Genomic DNA, 18,431 nt, shown 5'->3' with positions numbered 1-18,431 from the left:
TAATATACAGAAGTGTTTTAAATGTTAAAATATTCAATAGTAACTCCAAATAAACTATCATTAAAAAATTTCTCGTAATGTGCAATTAAATCTTTGGTAAGCATTACAAATCAATATGTAACTATCAGCTACATGCGAAAAATACATTTAACATTTAAATTTACCTATTAAAGAGGATTTAACACAGGAGTGGCCTGCTTAACCACGCTTGCTCCTCGTTGACTACTCTGCGTCATAAACGCAATATCCTTTTGTCTTCTTTTAACAGGAGTTTTTTACACGGTGGGGGTGTTAGCCACACACAACCCCCAACCGGTGAACGGCCAGAGCCTGGCCCCTATCTTCTGACCTGTTCGGCACGGGTATCCCTATCGGTAGCAAAGCTGCCGCTGACAGTTCACAGGGTATACGGGACACGTCGAGGTAGGGATCTTTGAGCAGATAGACTCAACATAAAACATCTTGCACACAAATATGTGGCTAAGTACGATGTGATTATATAAATACCATTTTCTCACTACTGATAAGAGTAGATAACCACCGAAATGATCACGAAAAGAAGGAAGATTTCGACGATGACGAATTCTGTAAAAATGCATTGCCCTGCCTCAAAACACGAGGCAGTGTTTTGTAAAAACCTGTTTAAAACGGAATGCGACAATATCGGCCATTGTTTTTAAATAGACTTCTAGCTGGGATAAATTGTTTTAATATTGTACTTTATCCGGAAGGCAGCCAGCATAATGTATTTGGTCATGAATGTTTCTCCCAATCGTAAAGTTCTCTACCATCGGAACCTTCATGATTTAGAATTCAGCTGCCGTTTCTCCACAAAACTGCGCAATTTGTTCCTAGTATCGGTTTCGGCCTTATACAAGTTTTCGTTGTATTTTATCCGGAATATAATGGAATAATTTGCCACGTAATGTTTACGTGCCAAATCGTTCCATTAGTTTCGTACAGGGTCCGTTTTAGGCAGGTTTTACTTTATAAAAATTGTGTAAACTCGTTATATTGGTTCCCATTTGAAACATAGCTATTGCCAGTTTTCTAACTTGACATATCCAAACCTTGGTTAAATTGTTGACGCTTTCGCACACGAGCGTAGTCTACAAATTAATCATTTCCATACATTTAACATTAACTAACAATCATTTATTGTAATTGTATAAATTTTCATTTAAAATTACATGCCCGGTAGTTGTTTGTACTTATTTCTTCGGGCCAGCGCGAACTTCTATGTTCTTAGAGACCACGACTTCACATCTTTTCCGAATTCCAGAAGACTGCGAAATTCCATACTTTCACAAGGCAATTTGTAGAGTACGACATGAGAACATCCACCAGACAAACGAGACGAGATTACTGAAAATAACTTCATATTTGTGGTTTTATACCTCAGTTAAATGTTTAATAATCCATAATTTTTTATGGTTATATCCTGTGCAGAGAATGGAGTCAACCCCCATACCCAGAACAAAATCCTATTCCTCTCGCAGAACAAGAACATTTTGATTTGTGTATTGCTCCAAAATTTTAATGTGACTGCTAATTGGCATATCCTCACCAATATAAACGCTGGACAAAACAACAGGAAAAGTCTGCTTTCTTACTACAGAAACATAAAACACTTGCAGCTTTACTCCTGATAAATTCAATTTTGTAAATATTTCGTTGAATTTGGTAATTAAATTAGCAATTCTGCAGTTAATTTCTGTAAATTATAGAAATAAAAATACCAAATCCTTACCCCATCAATCCAGAAGGCATATTTTTATATTACATTGACCAAAGAATTAGATAATTAGTATTTTTTTTGTAATATTTCAATAAAGGTATAAAAATCTGAAACTGTGTTGAAGACGGTGTGCCAGCTTCCTATTCTTTCTTCTTAGAATTACAAACACTTTGCAGATAAAAAGCAGGGACAGGCTTCAATTTTGCTCGCCCGTAACGAGCTACCTGCGACGATGGATGGGGAAGAACGGGATTCCGTGTGACACGCTCGAAGCTTCCTTTCGGATTCGGGGATCGCCTCGGTCGCTTAGCCAGCCGGATGGCTCTTCTAAAAATTAAAAATAATTTCTGGAGAAACACAAATAAAAAAAGAAAAAAAATGAAAGTAACAAGTAAATTGTGTGTAAAAAAATGAATTTTATTTGAGAAAATAAAAAGCCCATCAGAGTAATAACATCATTTATTGATAAACTCATCTCCACGGCTGGACAAACATACTGCTGTCTTTTGACAGAACAGTCTACAATAAACAGGTCCTAGACTCATTTTGAGATAGGTGGCAGTGAAGTTACTGGTGATTTGTTGCCCAGGGAAGGAGATCTTGTACACTTTTATATAACACACAAAGAAAACTAGAAAAAACCACGGTAATCTTTCCTGACAAACTGTCGCTGGAATCTTACAACTTGTACAGTTAAGATGTAACAATTAAAGTCGACAAGACAAAATATTCGTGTAAACAAAGACACTGTGTTGTACTATGTAAAAAGAAAAAATTACAACGGGCTCTGCAAAAGCCACGGATGGTTCCGTTCTAGTATCTACCCTTATCCCGGAAAAGTACTAATTAATTACTACCCGAGTCGGAATACGAGACTGAGGGTGGGAATCTATATTCTATATAAAGTGCTTGTAGAAATAAAAAATTAAAAGATTAGGGGGAAAACAGTAACTCCTGCACCTTGCAAATATCTCACGAGGAGAGATAATCTTAACAGTTGCACCACAAGAGGGCATAACAGATGCTGAATATTTCCATAATGGTCCATAGGTTAGTTTCCTTTCTTCCCATTATTGTTACTGCATCAACATTGCAAACTGAATAAAACGTTTCTCGAATATATATATAATATATGCATTTAGTCATATTGGCGCATGTTTGTGTGTTTATTTGTGTACGTGTGTGTGTGTGTCCACATGTGTATTTATGGAGTATGTGTATGATTAGTTTTGAATAGTTCACACATCTGGAACAACCATTCTAAAACTGTACACTGTACAGATGTGTCAACTGATCCTGCTTAACAGTAACGTAACTAAAACCAAGAACAACAATCGGGCTCTCCGGAGAGAAAGAAAGCTTGATTGGCATCGCCGGCAAAGTTTTTCTTTTGCAATGTCGTGCAGCAACAAATGCCAATGCATCCAACAGTGAGTAAAGATAAACTTCTGGAACACATCAGAGTTGCCAACAACACCAATACCCCCCTTTTAGAGTAATGACGATGACAAATAAATACAGCGGACCCACTACTGGTCCCTTACGAGATTCTGTACTGAATGAATGGAAAAATCTGAGGGTTGGTCAAAATTAACACAATTGTGGCAATCTGGCTTCCATGAAGTAACAGTCTTAACTGACGAGCCGTACGATTACCAATAAGAGTATGATCTGCTTTGTTCAACAAGAATTGTGTCGAATTATTCAGTTGGCTTCCTATAATCTCATGCTAATAACTGAAGACTGTCAGTCGTATTTTGTCCTGACTGTCAACGGAACAAGATTATCCTATAAAGACAGAAAAAAAGTTAATATTACTGTTTAAAAACAATGTGGTATTTATTAAAATATGATTATGATAAATAGTAAATCATCAATAGAATATAAATAATTGCACCCATTATGATCCACAGTTCTAGTGAAACACTTAGAGATCTGTAGTAGTATATGAACTGAAGCAAATGTTTAAATTAGCAATCCTCATGAGCCAAACTTTGAGACTAACAGTAGCATTAGACAAGGGACTGTGTTCTGGTCATAATCTCTTGTCTTTGAGAGCCAAGTGTCTATGTCATAAGCGGGTCAATCAATAATTTTGTACACTGCATTTTCAAAAATTTTACAATTTTATTGGTTAAAATTCTGTATTGTGTTGCACGCATAGGTAACTCAAACATGTATAATTAACCTAACAGAATTGTGATGTCAACAACAAAGACGAGATCATTACGAATGAATAGAATCACATCTCATCTCGACATCGTTCTTCTCTGAAAGAAGAGAAGAGAGATTAAGTGACCAGAATGCAACCCCAGCTTGTCACTGTGAATGTAATTTTACCAGGTTAATAAAACAAAAATAGAACTTGCAAACAACAGTGCAAGAAGTTTGACAATGTTGAAAATCAGACTTGAAAAACATAAATCATCCGTGACTTCACCAAGTTTGAGTTGGTGTCAAACTCATCCTGCTATTCACAAATTTTACTTTTGTCAATCACCCTATAATTATGAAACTGAATTAAAAAATCTATAAGCAAGATAAGAGACAATGAGTATTTACTCATTCTACATCAACAATGACAATTCTTGGAGTTATATAATGCCAAATACCATTAGGGCACTGTCAAATAATCATCAGGGAAAAATATCCATCCTAAGAGGAGGAACTGGATTGAAGATTCACATAAGACATCTCAACCATAAAACACTGCAGAGAAAGATTAAATTTTGCAAGATTTCATAAGAATAAATACAATATTTGCAGATGTATTACAAATATGCTTAATAAACAATTCAACCTTCTATTGTAATGTGCTCAGATTCCCACTGTAAGAAATTATTTGCAACAATGCAAACAAGCTGTTGGAAACACCTCTTCCAAATAATATATCTTAACGTGGGCCAGAGGTTCCAAAGTGTGTGCTGCGGTGCCCTAGGGAGCTGCAGCTTCCTCACAAGGGCACCATGAAATATTGATGATATAAAATTTTCATAATTTTACTTCCACTTTCAATTCAATGTGATAAGATGCGACATCTAGCAGACCTGGTGCAAGTCATTAACTCTGTAATAAATGTGGCACATAGAATCACAAAATGTAAAAACCCTCATACCATTGCAGAGAAACTTATTCTACCGGCTGCTGTAGAAATAGTGAACTGCAGGAAAGCAGCTTTCAAAAGTGCCTTTGTCCAATAACACCACCAGTCACAGAATATAGCACATAGCAAAGGATTTCCAATGTTCAGTTAATTGAAAAAATAAAAGGAAGGAATTTTGGTTGCAGCTGGTTGAAGGCACAGATAATAATAATGATGCTTACTTGATTTGCTATGTACAGTTTATAGATAGTAATAACATTGTAGAAGACTCTTTTGCAAAAGTATCACTGCTAAGGCTCACAACATGTTCGCGATACTTGATATTTTTATATCCGAAAATAATTTGAAGTTCACCAAATGCATTGGTATCTGTACTGATCGTGCTTGTTCTATGTCCAGGTGTTATGGAGGATTGCAAGCACTTTTTCAAAGCAAAGACCCCAATATAATCTGGGCCCATTGCATTATTTCATAGGGAAACACTCACATCAAAATATCTGAGTCCTACATTGAACCAGGTGTTAGAATATGTGGTAAATGTAGTAAACTTTATAAAAACTCAGCTATTGAAGGCAAGATTTTTCAGAAAACTATGTGAAGATATAAGATCTGAGAACATGTCTTTTTTTTGTACCACAGTACTTTACATGGCTCTCTCATGATAATGTTTTGTCTCCTATGTTTAAACTGTGTCAGGAAATTTATATTTTTCTTAAAGAGGAAGACCACAAGTATGCCAAAAATTTTGTGAATGAAGATTTTTTGGTAAAACTAGCATATTTATATGATATTATAGAGAAGCTGAATGCTCTGAATCTCTCCCTGCAGGGAAGCAACGTGCACTTTTTAAAGTTGGTTGAGAAAATTCCAGCTTTCATTAAAAAAAATTAAAACTATGAAAAAGAAAAATAAATGAAGACAAATGAAAAGAATGTACCCCTACATGCAGTAGTTTTTGACCTCCAGTAGAAATGACCTCTTCAGATATGAAATCAATTTTTGAAAACCTTTTATCACAGCTTATCACCTGATTTCAGAATATAAAATGATAATATCGATAAATTTGCATAGATTCAAGATCCATTTAATGCCAGTGCTCCATCTGAATTTACTGCTGCAGAAGAAGAGAATCTTATCGAGTTGTCTTGTGACAATACGGCGAAAACAAAACTTAGCAGCATGAAATTAACTGAATTTTGGACATCAGTAAAAGATGAATAGCCCTTCTCTGTGGTAAAGCTCAGAGCTTAACCTTTCAACAGTGGGATAGTCAGGTATGGCTCTATTCCTTAGTAGTAGAGAATATACCTGGAAAATTTTTAAAGTAATTTTTCACACAATTTTTCTCATTTGTTTCAGAAAAAGTATTTGTAAACAGTTATGTCTAGTAAAGAAAAGTCTTTTTTTATTGTTACATAATTCATTTTTGTGTGAATTTTTTTTTGCGGTAGTTTTTGGCGATACCCCCCAAAAAATTTAGTGGATATATATGTCCCTCACCGCTGAGTGGTTAATTCCATTTACAACTTTTTATTTGTGTGAAGCTCAGTTTGTCGCTGTGATAAAAACCAAGCATTGTACGAAAATCAATGTGGAGAAGAAAATGAGAGTGACTGTGTCCAGTTTGATTCCAAGATTTGAGAAAATGTGCAGTGATCAACAGGCTAATCCACCCACTAACTATAATTAATTGAATTTGTTCAATTACATTATTTTGTTATTTTAAATACTTGTTTTATTTGTTTTTTACCATCCTAACACTTTAATTTAAAAAATATTGGCTATTTCGCAAATTGTACTTGTTATAGTTTGACATAAGTGCCTTCAAAAAATCTGGATTTAGCAAGGGTACCGAGAATCAAAAAAGTTCGGGAACCACTGATGTAGGCAAAGTTTAAATCAAGTAAATTTTTCTAAGATTAAAAAAAAATGTTAGATCAGGAATTATTCAAATTTTTTTTTCACAGTTGCACCTACAGCTACCAAAAACAATTCATGGCCACACTCGCACAAAATTCAATAAGAATCTCTATCATCATCATAGACATTCCTCCATGTTTAGGATTTTACTACAAAGTAAACTTTGATCAAGAATTGCCCAAAACAACATTTCAAGAATGTTAGCAATACAAGTTACAAAACTGACCTTCTGATGACAATGTTTTAGATCATGTGATGGTATTTTATAAATCATTAAGCGTGTCAATTTAGTGTGTACATTATGGACAAAGTGATTAATATGGGCATTGTAATAAATTTCAATAATTTATCAAATTGACCAGTCATTATGAATACTGCTATCATCTAGTTGGGCAAAGTGATAATAATACGTGTGGTGTAATCATCCAAAATACGCTAGCCAATCAGCACTCGTAACTGAGTTGCGCATGTGTATTGCATTTAGTACCAAATTTGGAGGCGATCGTGACTGTTTGTGCTCTCAACGGATTCCTCTCGGAGGGGAGCCGCTGGCAGGCCACTGATTGTTTAACGTCACTAGTATTCATGGTAGTTCTTGAACACATGTATCAATATCTAGTGACATTAAACAATCAGTGGCCTGCTGGCGGCTTCCCTCCAGGAGGAATCTGTCAGGAGCACAAACAGTTGCCACCACCACCATGATGGTGCACATAGGTAAAATTTTAACATTTAATTAATATAGTTAATAGTACTTAGTTTTAAAAGATTACATGTTTTTTTAAAAAATACTTTGAAATAATTCACAAAAAATAAATATTTCTAAATGAAATAAGTGAAGTTTTTTTAATCAAATTAATTAATGTTGCACAATTTAAAATTCAGTACTAAACACGATATGCTCTCAACGTGATGCAATTGGCAAATCAGTGCGCCAATTGGCTAGCGTATGTTGGATGATCACTCTTCAGCATATCATCATCACTTTGCCCGACTAGGTGATAGCAGTATTCATAATGACCGGTAAATTAATCCATATTTATCACACTGCATGCCCTTTTTGATCATTGTTCATAATGACCAGGCATTATGAAGAATGCCCAATTAATCACTTTGTCCATAACATATATGCTCATTACGAACTTTCGATTGTTAACTTTCAGTTAATAGTTTTGTTAATTAAAAATAAATATGCTAATTCACATTATACAAATATAATATAATTTTGTGGTTATTTCACAAGACACAATCTTACAACATAAGTAAAATCATCATCTTATTGCAGCAGTCACTATAATTTTACTGTGTTTTTCATTACAATTATTATTGAAATATTTTATACAAATAGTCTATATCAGGACTAAATGGGTGAAGCAAGTGAGGATTGAACCAGGGAAGGAAAGCTCACCTAGTAATCAATAAGCAAGTACCAAATTGGTAGCACTTTGCTTATTACAAAGGATAAAAACATTTTATAAATTGTAAAAAACTATTGTGCATTCTATCTTATTATCACCACCAAAACAAATATATCATTTCAAAAGGAGTAAAATAGTTTCTAAAGTATGTAAAAAAAAATAAAGATACATTAGGAAAGCCTTAAATATATTTACTCTCTTCAAATTATCTTCCTATAGCCTATAAATAGGCATTGTAGATAACATAAAGCTGGCAAAAGAAAAAACACTAGTACTACTACAAAATAATATAAATCAGTAATCATCATCATACAATTTTATAAAACTGTCTGCTTCACAGCATGTTTTTGTGACAGTTTTGGTTCTGACTTTATCCATATCTGTTCAAGATTACCAATCACGCAAACATATTTTTGTAAAAATATTGCTTTGGAATTATAAAATGTGAAAAACTTCATGTTTCTGTGTCAACACAAAATTCCAGTCTAATTCTTAGAATTATTCTTAATTAAAAATACCCACCATTTTGGATTGTTGAATCATTTCAGATGGTTGATAGAAAATTTAGCTAGTTATTCAATTCTTGGTTTCATACAGGTTATACTTAGAAATTACAAAATCAATTCTTCTTTTACAAATTTATTAATTTTACCAATTAAGGAGAAAGTATTAGCTTATGTCCTCCAGAAAAGGAGGAACACTGACATTATTTCCATTCTCCCATATTGACTTCTCATCATGTCTTCACTAAAACTCCTTTCTTTATGCAACTATGTTTGCAATCTAGAAATAATTCACTCAAAATTATTGTGTCTAAACAAGTTTTATATTCCCATTTCTGTCAGACTAAAATGAAAACTATGCAAGTTTAAGTAACAAAATAAAGTAAATAAATAAAATAGAGATCTTAATAAAATAAATTTCCACACTAATTCCTGCCTTAAAGATACACTGTCTTGCAGAAATTTTTTTTATAAATTTAATGTTTTATGGGGCCAACATGTGAAAATCCAATGTAGAATTTGGAAAAAATTATTGTTCAGCAATTATCAATACATTCAACATTATACAAGTGTATATGAGTGAAAGGGGTTAAAGCTGACTGAGAGTATTAAGTTGACCCCAGTCAGCATTGTGAATGACAACTATCTAAAATTTGGATATGAAAATTCGACGAGGGTCCGGTAACATAACTGGCAATGCATCTGAACAATAAGCAGGAAATGCAGGTTCAAGTCCCACTCTGGGCAGATCTTTTCTTCTAGAATATTCTAAAATTTAAAATTAATTATTATTATATTTTACAAGAGATGATGATCCTGGTGACCTGGCTAGTGCCAAATTGCTTAGTAATCATTTAGCTTGTAGCCTGATAAAGAATCTGACCATTCATTTAGTATTTATTATAAAAGTGACAATTAACAAATTATTAGACTGACAATAATGACAAATTTTGTTCAAAATAAAACATGATTACCTCATATTGGCATCATCACATTTATTATAAAAAAACTTAAGACAGAATGTTGTAGTTGCAAAACAATTGAGAAATTCATTGAATATTTTCCTTCAAGGTAATGCAATAAGCTTTATATGTATATATATATATATAAAGCTATTATTTTAATTTTTCTTCATACAAAAATTTATAATCATTACATTTCTTTTCAATTTATCTAGGACCACTGTCAAAATTAGTAGTGTTTTGGTAACAAACTCAGACCTACTCCAATTTGATCACCACTTTATTAGGTTTGGATGATTTATGTAAAATTTTTGAAAGTATCTTGTATGGCAGGAAACACAGTAATGTATTTAGCAACAAGTACAATTTCAATATAAAATGCTAATTAAACATTTTTTCATAGTTTAAATAATGTTTCAAACAGCACTAAATTTAAGACATAAGAATATAGTAGTAATGTAATATAATAAAAAATAGAGTTTTAGTTTGAGGGATACAAATTACACTAAAACCACATATTAGGATATCCAATTTTGAAGGCAGCAAAATTTCATTGTTAAAGGCAGTTTTAAACTGTACTTATTGCTATAACTTTTCAATTGCTTTTAAATATCTAAATATGATAAGATAACTTTTAAAAATCTGTTTTACCTCAAATCATTGTTGTTGCACGTTTTCCTCGGGTTTGGGAATATCGAATATTTCTGCAAATAGTGGCGGCAGTCTCAAGCGAGTCCAGTTTGCCCTAAACCACTGCAGGTGTTCCATGTGCTTTGCACCTAGAGATCGCAATTCGGAGAGCTTCACTGTCAGGTTTGGAAAGATGTGGGGTTCGCTTGGGTGATTACGTCCCACCTGCAACTTGAGCGCCTCGGTTAGTTTTTCCTGATGCTGATCGATGGCTTTGTTGTCGTAGATTCCGGCACGCTCTGTAAAAAGATTAATATTTTAAAACTCCCATTATAAAGTATTAATTCATCTACACATATACAAGTTTCAGGACACATCAGTAAGTTATATACTCTATACATCTTATGATATAAAAATAAGGAAAATTGATTTTTGGTTAACGTTTCCATTGATTAAAGAACAAAAACCTACTCTGTTATTCAAATATTAAAATAGTTTCAAAGGATCCACAGTTACTCTTAGAGGAATGTTTAGTGGCTATTTTTCATTTATTAAATTTAATTTGTGTTACTGATACAAAATTATGTACAAAAAAAATTCGTATGCTTTTCATTATATATATAAGCATTATTTTTTTAATTTTTCTTCATACAAAGATTTATAATCATTACATTTATTTTCAATTTATCTAGGACCACTATTAAAATTAGTAGTGTTTTGGTAACAAACTCAGACTTCCATTTTATCAAATTTACAAGTATACCAAAATAGAACAACTTGGCATACAAAATTAAAAATGATAAAATAAGACAGTACATACTAAATATTTTAACAAAGGATAAATTAACATTCTATCAAATGAAAAGGTAATAGATATTTAAATATTTGAATCTGACAGTTTAGAATAATGTTAGATTTATTGATAAAGCAAAGGAACCGACTGACATGAAATTACAAAACAAAAGTTTTGTTCAAACAATGATCTAATGCTATATCATGATCCTGGCATATAAATGTTTGATCATGGACTCAACAGTTTGGAGAATATGTTTAGGCTCAGAGTGAACTAATATGAAACTAAACTTCATCTGATCTTTTCAAAAATTTCATGATTTCTCTACAAAATTTTAAAAAGTTTCAAAAAGAGCTATGTGACCTTGTAGAATATTAAATAAATTTTAAGATGTTTTAACTTGTTTGTTCTTTAATCAATAAATCTTTTAATTCACTTTTAAAGGTGAATAGTTTGAATAGTGAAAAGAACAAAGTTGTTTTTTGGTTCATGAAGCTAAGATGACAACAAAATTAAAATTTCAAGTCTCTTGATGTTTTGTAAAAGATGTGAGGAGAGCTGCATAATTTTTACAAACTATCAAGAATGGTTATGAAAAACTGTTGATTCCACTTCTTAATTCAAAGATCAACATCAGATCATCAGAGTTCTCTAAATTGTTTTATTATTTTGTAAATACAGTAGAGTGTCGTTAATCCAAACCCCGGTTATCCGAATGATTTTCAGTCGGACTGTGTCGTGCTGAATCAAATGTTTTTGATACTAGATTTACTTCTAAAGTATAATTTTCATGTTTTTATATTCTTCAATATATTTATTTTGTTTGTACAAAATAAAGAAATAATTTTTAACGATATAGTAGCCTCGATTATTATATAAATTTTCATTAGGCTTAAAATCGACGAAAATTCAACACGAAGCGACACGCAATGGAGAAAAATTTGAACATCGGACAGGTTAATATATTTTTTCGTACATAATCGGTAATCTGAACAACCCCAGTCCCCAATTGATTCCGATTAATGACTCTCCACTGTTCCTGACAACAATTAACTAACAAATCAGAAATTTCTCAATGCTTTGTCTTTGGACATTTTGAAAGTAGGGACATTACCTTTTATTATTCTGGCAATTGAGTTCTAGATGCCATTTGAAGTTTACAGTGATTGGATATATGATTTTGAGGTTTGGCACACTTTGTTGGTGTCATAATATGCACCTTATTAAAAGCTTGTGTTAGGATATTGTCATAATATAATTTCATTAAATTTTCATTGAAAATCATCTTTCAAATGTTCTATAATCATCTCATCTCTAATCAATTTTTGGAGTGTAATGATTTTAAATTTGTGGGAGGAACAGAAAAACACACACAAAAAAAACAGTTGTTTCTATTTATTCTACAAACCTTTTTTCAGTACTAGTGATTTAAAATTTGAAGTCCTACATAGTCCTTGAATTCTAGGACCTGGCTAAAAAGTAGCTGAATAGTTTATTTGTATGTCCCCATATCAGTATATTTCAGTGAAGGCCTTCACTTTTCTTTTTATACACCTTCACTACAGAAAAGGAACTGACTACATGTTGCTGAAGTCTGTCAAACTGAAGGTGATTGATATGTGGAGCTCTTTTACAAGGAAACACCAAGGACAGACTTTTTGGACACAAATGAGGATTCTTACTTTACACTTGAACTTGTAAGAAGACTTCCTTACAATCAGTTCCTCCAGCATGTTTCAAAAACAAGTTTTTCTGACAACTTCAGTGACTTAAGTATGTTTTAAAAATCTATTTTAGTTTTACTTATGTAATCAGTTTTTCAGATAGCTCAAGTGACATATTTGACAATATTTTTTACAAAAATATTGAGCATATTTTTGTAAAAGCTGTTTTCTTTCTGTGAATGTTCTGTAATGGGCATAATATGAAGCCTAAGTAACCAAGAAACACTGAAAAAAAAAATCCTTTTGTCCACACGGGTGGGGGTGAAAAGAAACAGCAAATAAAATGAAAAGTTTAATTATTTTATATATCATGTACTTGATTTGTTAGAGCAGCGGTTCCCAACCTTTTCTCATTAGTGTACCCCATGACATGTCATTTCTCTAGATTGTACCCCTCGTTTAAGAAATTTAGTGAGTAACCATATTGTTAATTTTACATGTTGTAACTTTAAATTAAAAAAAAAAAAAAAAGAAGCTAATTTATAATGTTGATAAAAAGAATATATTTATGTTCATACATGTAAAAATCAATACATTTACAATAAAAATTATAATAAATAAAATTGCACAAAAAACTAACTTGAAAGTATTTAATTTCATATTAAAGGAGTTCAGTGTGAGCCTTGTCCTTGTTTTTTCTCGCATAATTTTTTTTTATGTCAGGTTCGACTGATGCGAAGTATAATCTCAAATCTGGAACTGCTTTCAGCTTATTGCAATACCTATTTTTAACATATGAATAGGAAGAAAAAGCTCTTTCCTCTTAACCTCGCTAATAAAAAATACTTCTTTCAAAGAACACGTGGGAATATTGTTGAGAGATAATAATAATGGTAACACACCCCACCATCAAAAGTCTGTAGCATAATCACTAACCCTTTCCCGGCCAGGATACCGATCTAGCGTTACCCTAATTGTTTAGCAAAATGGCCAGGGTACTGATCTATCGTTAACCTGTTAACAATTGATTTTTATAAAATTTATCAACAACAGATGTCAGCACTTGACGACATAGTCTTGTTTATCATCTGTTTCACATATTTTTGTCCAGGTGGTGTTTTGTTGACTTAAAAAAATTTTAATTATCGGGTTTTTTCTTAATTTTTCATTTTCTGATAATTTTTTATTTCATTTCTAGCATATTCATGCAATAATATTACTATAAGTTCATTAATGTTATTATAAGTTTATTCAGCTTTAATATGTTAATGCATTATAAATATTCAAGTTATGACCTTCAGTTCTGATATTTTATATATTTTTTTAATTTTTAATTTTTTTTTAAATTTAAAATATCAGCAAATGTTTCATTTATTGCTACTGGTAATCATATGTTTATTACGAAAATATATAATCTTGTTTGATATAAAATGAATAAAGTATATTAGTTCATTATATTAGTTGAAAGCAGAATAAACTTCAGATTTCAAACAAAGTTTGATATAATGTGCGATAATTTCACAACGAATAAATGTACATGCATAAATGTTATATCAAATTGTACAGAACAATATTCTACGTCGTTCTGGCTTGATGACAATAAGAATGAAGTAACCAGACAATGTTGATTTTGACAAAAAGTAACAAATTTTCAAGTTTGAATGTCAGTTATCATATATTATTATTTTTTTTCCTCATAAATTTTTCAAACAAACTTTATTAAAAAATGTCGTATTTAAAACTAACCATATTGATAAATATATGTGATTTTTTTCATATGAATAAAATAATAATTTAATTTTTGGTGAATTTTTAAAATAATATTGCCTGATTTACCTATTTTGCCCATGGCCGTTTTACAAAATAAGGGGGCGTGGCAAACAGCAGGCAAAGGGCTAATCACGCATAATGGTATCCCCACTACGATTGACTGACTGCACAACATTTATTGATCTGTTGTATTGTACAATCGGCAGCACAAGTTTTTATTTCTATTTTTGCATTTTGAAATGTATAATAAAGTTTATGATTGTTGCAAGGAACATTTTTTACCCAATAATCTTTTAATACTATTAATTTGTGATACATAACATATTTTTTCTGCCATAATAACTAACTTTTTTCTGTACCCCTAAACATAGAAAAGGGTATCGATAAGACTGATAGTAGTGAGCATGTGCACCCAGCCATAGGACCCAGCTGTGAGATTCTCATTGAAGGTGGTGTCCCCCACTCTGCAGGGGTCAGTATCTACACCGACAGATCCCGGACAGAAAGCAGTACTGGAGGCTCATTTGTGGTGTATGGCCAGGGCGGTAAAATTTTCCACCAACAGTACTTCAGGTTAGACAATCACTGTAGTAATAACCAAGCAGAGTCCCTGGCCGTCTTAAAGGGACTCAAAGTACATCCAGAAGACGCCTGGACTATTCAGTAAGGTCATGATAAAAATCATAACGGATAGCAAGGTGGCATTACATCAAATTAATAAGTGTAACGTTAACCTCCCAATAGTTAATGACATCATCAGTATATTGGCATCCCTGGATCAGGCATCGGACATCACAATGGTATGAATAAAAGGCCATTCTGGCAGCAAGGGGAACAATCGTGCGGACTTCCTCGCTAGAAAGGCGATTTCCAACATAAACTCAAGTGCTTACTCTAGTATCCCAGTCAGCTGGGTTATAAAGCAACTGCACAGCTACTTTCTTAGCTGCTGGCAACATCAATGGGATAATAGTTCCACTGGCAGGACCAAGCACAGTTTCCATTGCTGGAGGAACTTTGCCCTTTCCTCCAGTGATGGAAACTTTGCACATCACCAACAGTCATCATATGAGCTTACTCAACTACTGACCAACCACGGCAACTTGCGTGCATATCTGGCACGCTTCCTAAATAAGGGTAACGGGTACTGCCCGTCCTCTCGGGGAATTGGAGGATAGTGCCTATCTCCTTTATAGGTGCCCTCTCTACAACATGGAACGGCATAGTCTCATCGCAGCAGTCTCAACTGAACTCGAAGTGTGGCCATGTTCTCTGGACTTGTTCCTCAAAAACAGACATTTATAAAGCCCTTGCGGACTTTGTATATAAGATTAAAATTACTCAGCTAACAGTGCACCCAGGGGTTTTCCCCATATGGTAGTCAACAGTACCGCTGCTGTTTTGTTATGTGGTAACTTTGTTCAGCGGTCTCTGTGGCATCAATCAAGGTAGGGTTCATATATTGTCAGGATCAATCTGTTGTGTAATGAGAAGAACAGTATACATTTTGTAAGGGCTTAACTCTAAGTGTATTAAGCCATTAATATGGTACTGTAAATTGTCATGCATTCCTGAATATTTTGTATATACTCATTTGCTGTATTGCTAGTCAGCTGTTTAGCAGCACTGGTTATGTATGTTGTTTGTGTTTATGTAAATGGTCCCATCAGCTCCTTGTGATCCCCCAACCACTTTTCTTCCTTCCTTCGTTTCTTTCTCTCCCCTCCCCTCCTTTTGCTTTCCAAGCTATGCTGAAAAGTGAGGCCGTCACAACTGTCTATTCTATTCTGTACCCCTAAACAACCTATTGCGTACTCTTAGGGGTACAGTACATGTACCCCAGGTTGGGAACTGCCGTGTTAGAGAATAAAACTGAATTTTTAAGCAAACTTATGAAATCACATCAGTAATTTTATTGAGTTACACAATCAGAGAAGTGTACTTATTAACTACAGATTATGATACTCTTAGAAAAAGTGACTTATAAAGATCAGACAGTGAAATTAAAAACTTCCCATAAATCTCATGTAATCAACAATACATAGTCTAATATTTGTTAATTTTTGCATTATGTGATAAGTCTTCTTTGCACTTGTTCACTCCCCAGAAAAATAACAGTCTTGGTAGAGTTGACCTTTTATTAGAAGCTGTATGTGAAGTATTTTAATGTGTCACTTGCTAAGTAAATGGGAATAGTAACTTTACAAAATGAAGCTAGCATCATCATCATAGAAAACATTTATTGCCAAGTTTAAAGTGGATACTGTCTACATTATATTTTATATATTATAGTATATTAAATTACTTTTTCTTAAGAATGTTTTCTTAAGAAAATAGAAAAATGAGAAGTTTGGCAATTTTTATTTATAGAAAAACAATATCTCTTACTGTTTTATTCTAAAATATAGGAATATTTGATTCAGTCTGTACAAAGTGTTATTTTTATTATAATTTATTGTAAAGTGGTTTCACACAATTAATATTCCTTGTGTTAAACAAAATTAATTATGCATCTATGACCTTAATACTAATGGGGCAAGGCAAGGAGTTTCTGGACTTAGTTTAAAGCATCATAACTTTTCAATTCAAAAACAATTTTAAAATCTTTGCAAACATTTGTCAGTCAGTTTGGAAAAGTGGCTTCTAAAGAGGACATGTTAAAAAAACTTGGGGGAGAGTATTTTTTAGTTGAAGGCCATAGTAAATCAACTATATAATATGATTATAACAAATAATAAAAACTGAAGAGCATTGTGACAAATGTTTGATATCAAAAATGGTATGGCACATCACCAACCATAGACTATATGATTGTGTTCATTAATTCTATACTACTGTAAACAAAACTTCTTTTAAAATAATATGTAATATTTAACAGTTACTTCGATTTTACGATAAAACATTATGCTCTAAAAACAGTCCAGATTTATTTCTCACCTTGTTTTTGTAAATTATCATCATTTATTAGGTCTTTTGTTTATTAATAGAACTTGTTATACTAGTATGATTGATTTGATTGAAAACCAAAGAAATACTGTTTTAATTTTGACTACCACCTCTTTGTGGTAGTAGTCAAAATTAAAACAGTATCTCTTTGTTTTCAGAAAAAAACAGACAAAAAATAAAGAAATACTGTTTTAGTTTTGACTACTGCCACCTGTGTCCAATTGATCACACCAGTATAATAAGTCCTTGCATGCAAATCTTTATTCCAGCACAAATTTCTTAAACAATCTTGTAACACGGTTTCAGGTTTACAAGATGTCACAGCTTTAACAGAAATGAAACTTGAACTACAAATTTGATTTAAACTTTCATATTAATTGTAGAAAGTTCTGATTGGAGCTTATAAAAACATTCTTTACTGAATATAATAATATTTGACCAAACTAAAGTTGTCAACATGCAATGCACTTTATGAGGATGTGCATATTATGTATGCTGAATCATTTAACTTTATACCATAACTTCCTCTTGCTGGGTTTAGTACTCTGGTCCTTGAAATCTTGATTTGTCTTTTGATGCCAATTATGTATTTTGAGTGCTTCGGTATATTTTAATACTGGATTATATCTAGGTGTTATGACTTAGTTCTGCTCCAACCAATCTACACATCAGTCTATTGCATGTACTGTTCTAAGCTCCCTCTTTTCAATTGTGTTCTAGATCATTAATGGCAAAGATTAATGATGTTGTGTCCACATATTCCAATTCCTTGTTGAATCTTTTATCCTTTATTGGAATGGTATACACTCCTAGTGTTAGCATAGGATCTCCTTTACCTTTGTCATTTTTTAGGAAACCAGAAACAGATGGGGTTTTTTTCTATAATAATTCTGGCTGCCTGCTGCTCTAAAGATCTCCTTGTGAATGTCTTCAAATATCTGTTATAGCTGATTGGTTTGTGAAGCCACCTGTACCTTTGTTCTA

At 32.6% G+C, this 18,431-nt stretch overlaps 1 protein-coding gene across 2 annotated transcripts in view; it reads right to left on the bottom strand.

Moving 5' to 3' along the window:
* Positions 1–1,133: 1,133 nt before the first annotated feature.
* Eip78C (Ecdysone-induced protein 78C) overlaps positions 1,134–18,431 on the bottom strand; it is a 116,635-nt gene continuing 99,337 nt past the window's right edge. The window contains exons 7-8 of one of the 2 annotated variants that reach the window (XM_067265391.1): positions 10,296–10,573; positions 1,134–2,065 (exon numbers count right to left, since the gene is read on the bottom strand). In XM_067265391.1, coding sequence (XP_067121492.1) covers positions 10,302–10,573 — 272 coding nt within the window. In that variant the 3' untranslated portion in view covers positions 1,134–2,065; positions 10,296–10,301. Of the gene's footprint in view, positions 2,066–2,179; positions 3,527–10,295; positions 10,574–18,431 lie in introns of those variants that run through there. The other variant, XM_067265390.1, reaches the window with a different exon arrangement.

The sequence above is a fragment of the Centruroides vittatus genome, unplaced genomic scaffold, assembly GCF_030686945.1.
Source record: "Centruroides vittatus isolate TY-2023 unplaced genomic scaffold, ASM3068694v2 contig_221, whole genome shotgun sequence".
In the NCBI taxonomy this organism is placed as follows: Eukaryota; Metazoa; Arthropoda; class Arachnida; order Scorpiones; family Buthidae; genus Centruroides; species Centruroides vittatus.
This window is presented reverse-complemented; position numbering and strand designations above follow the sequence as displayed.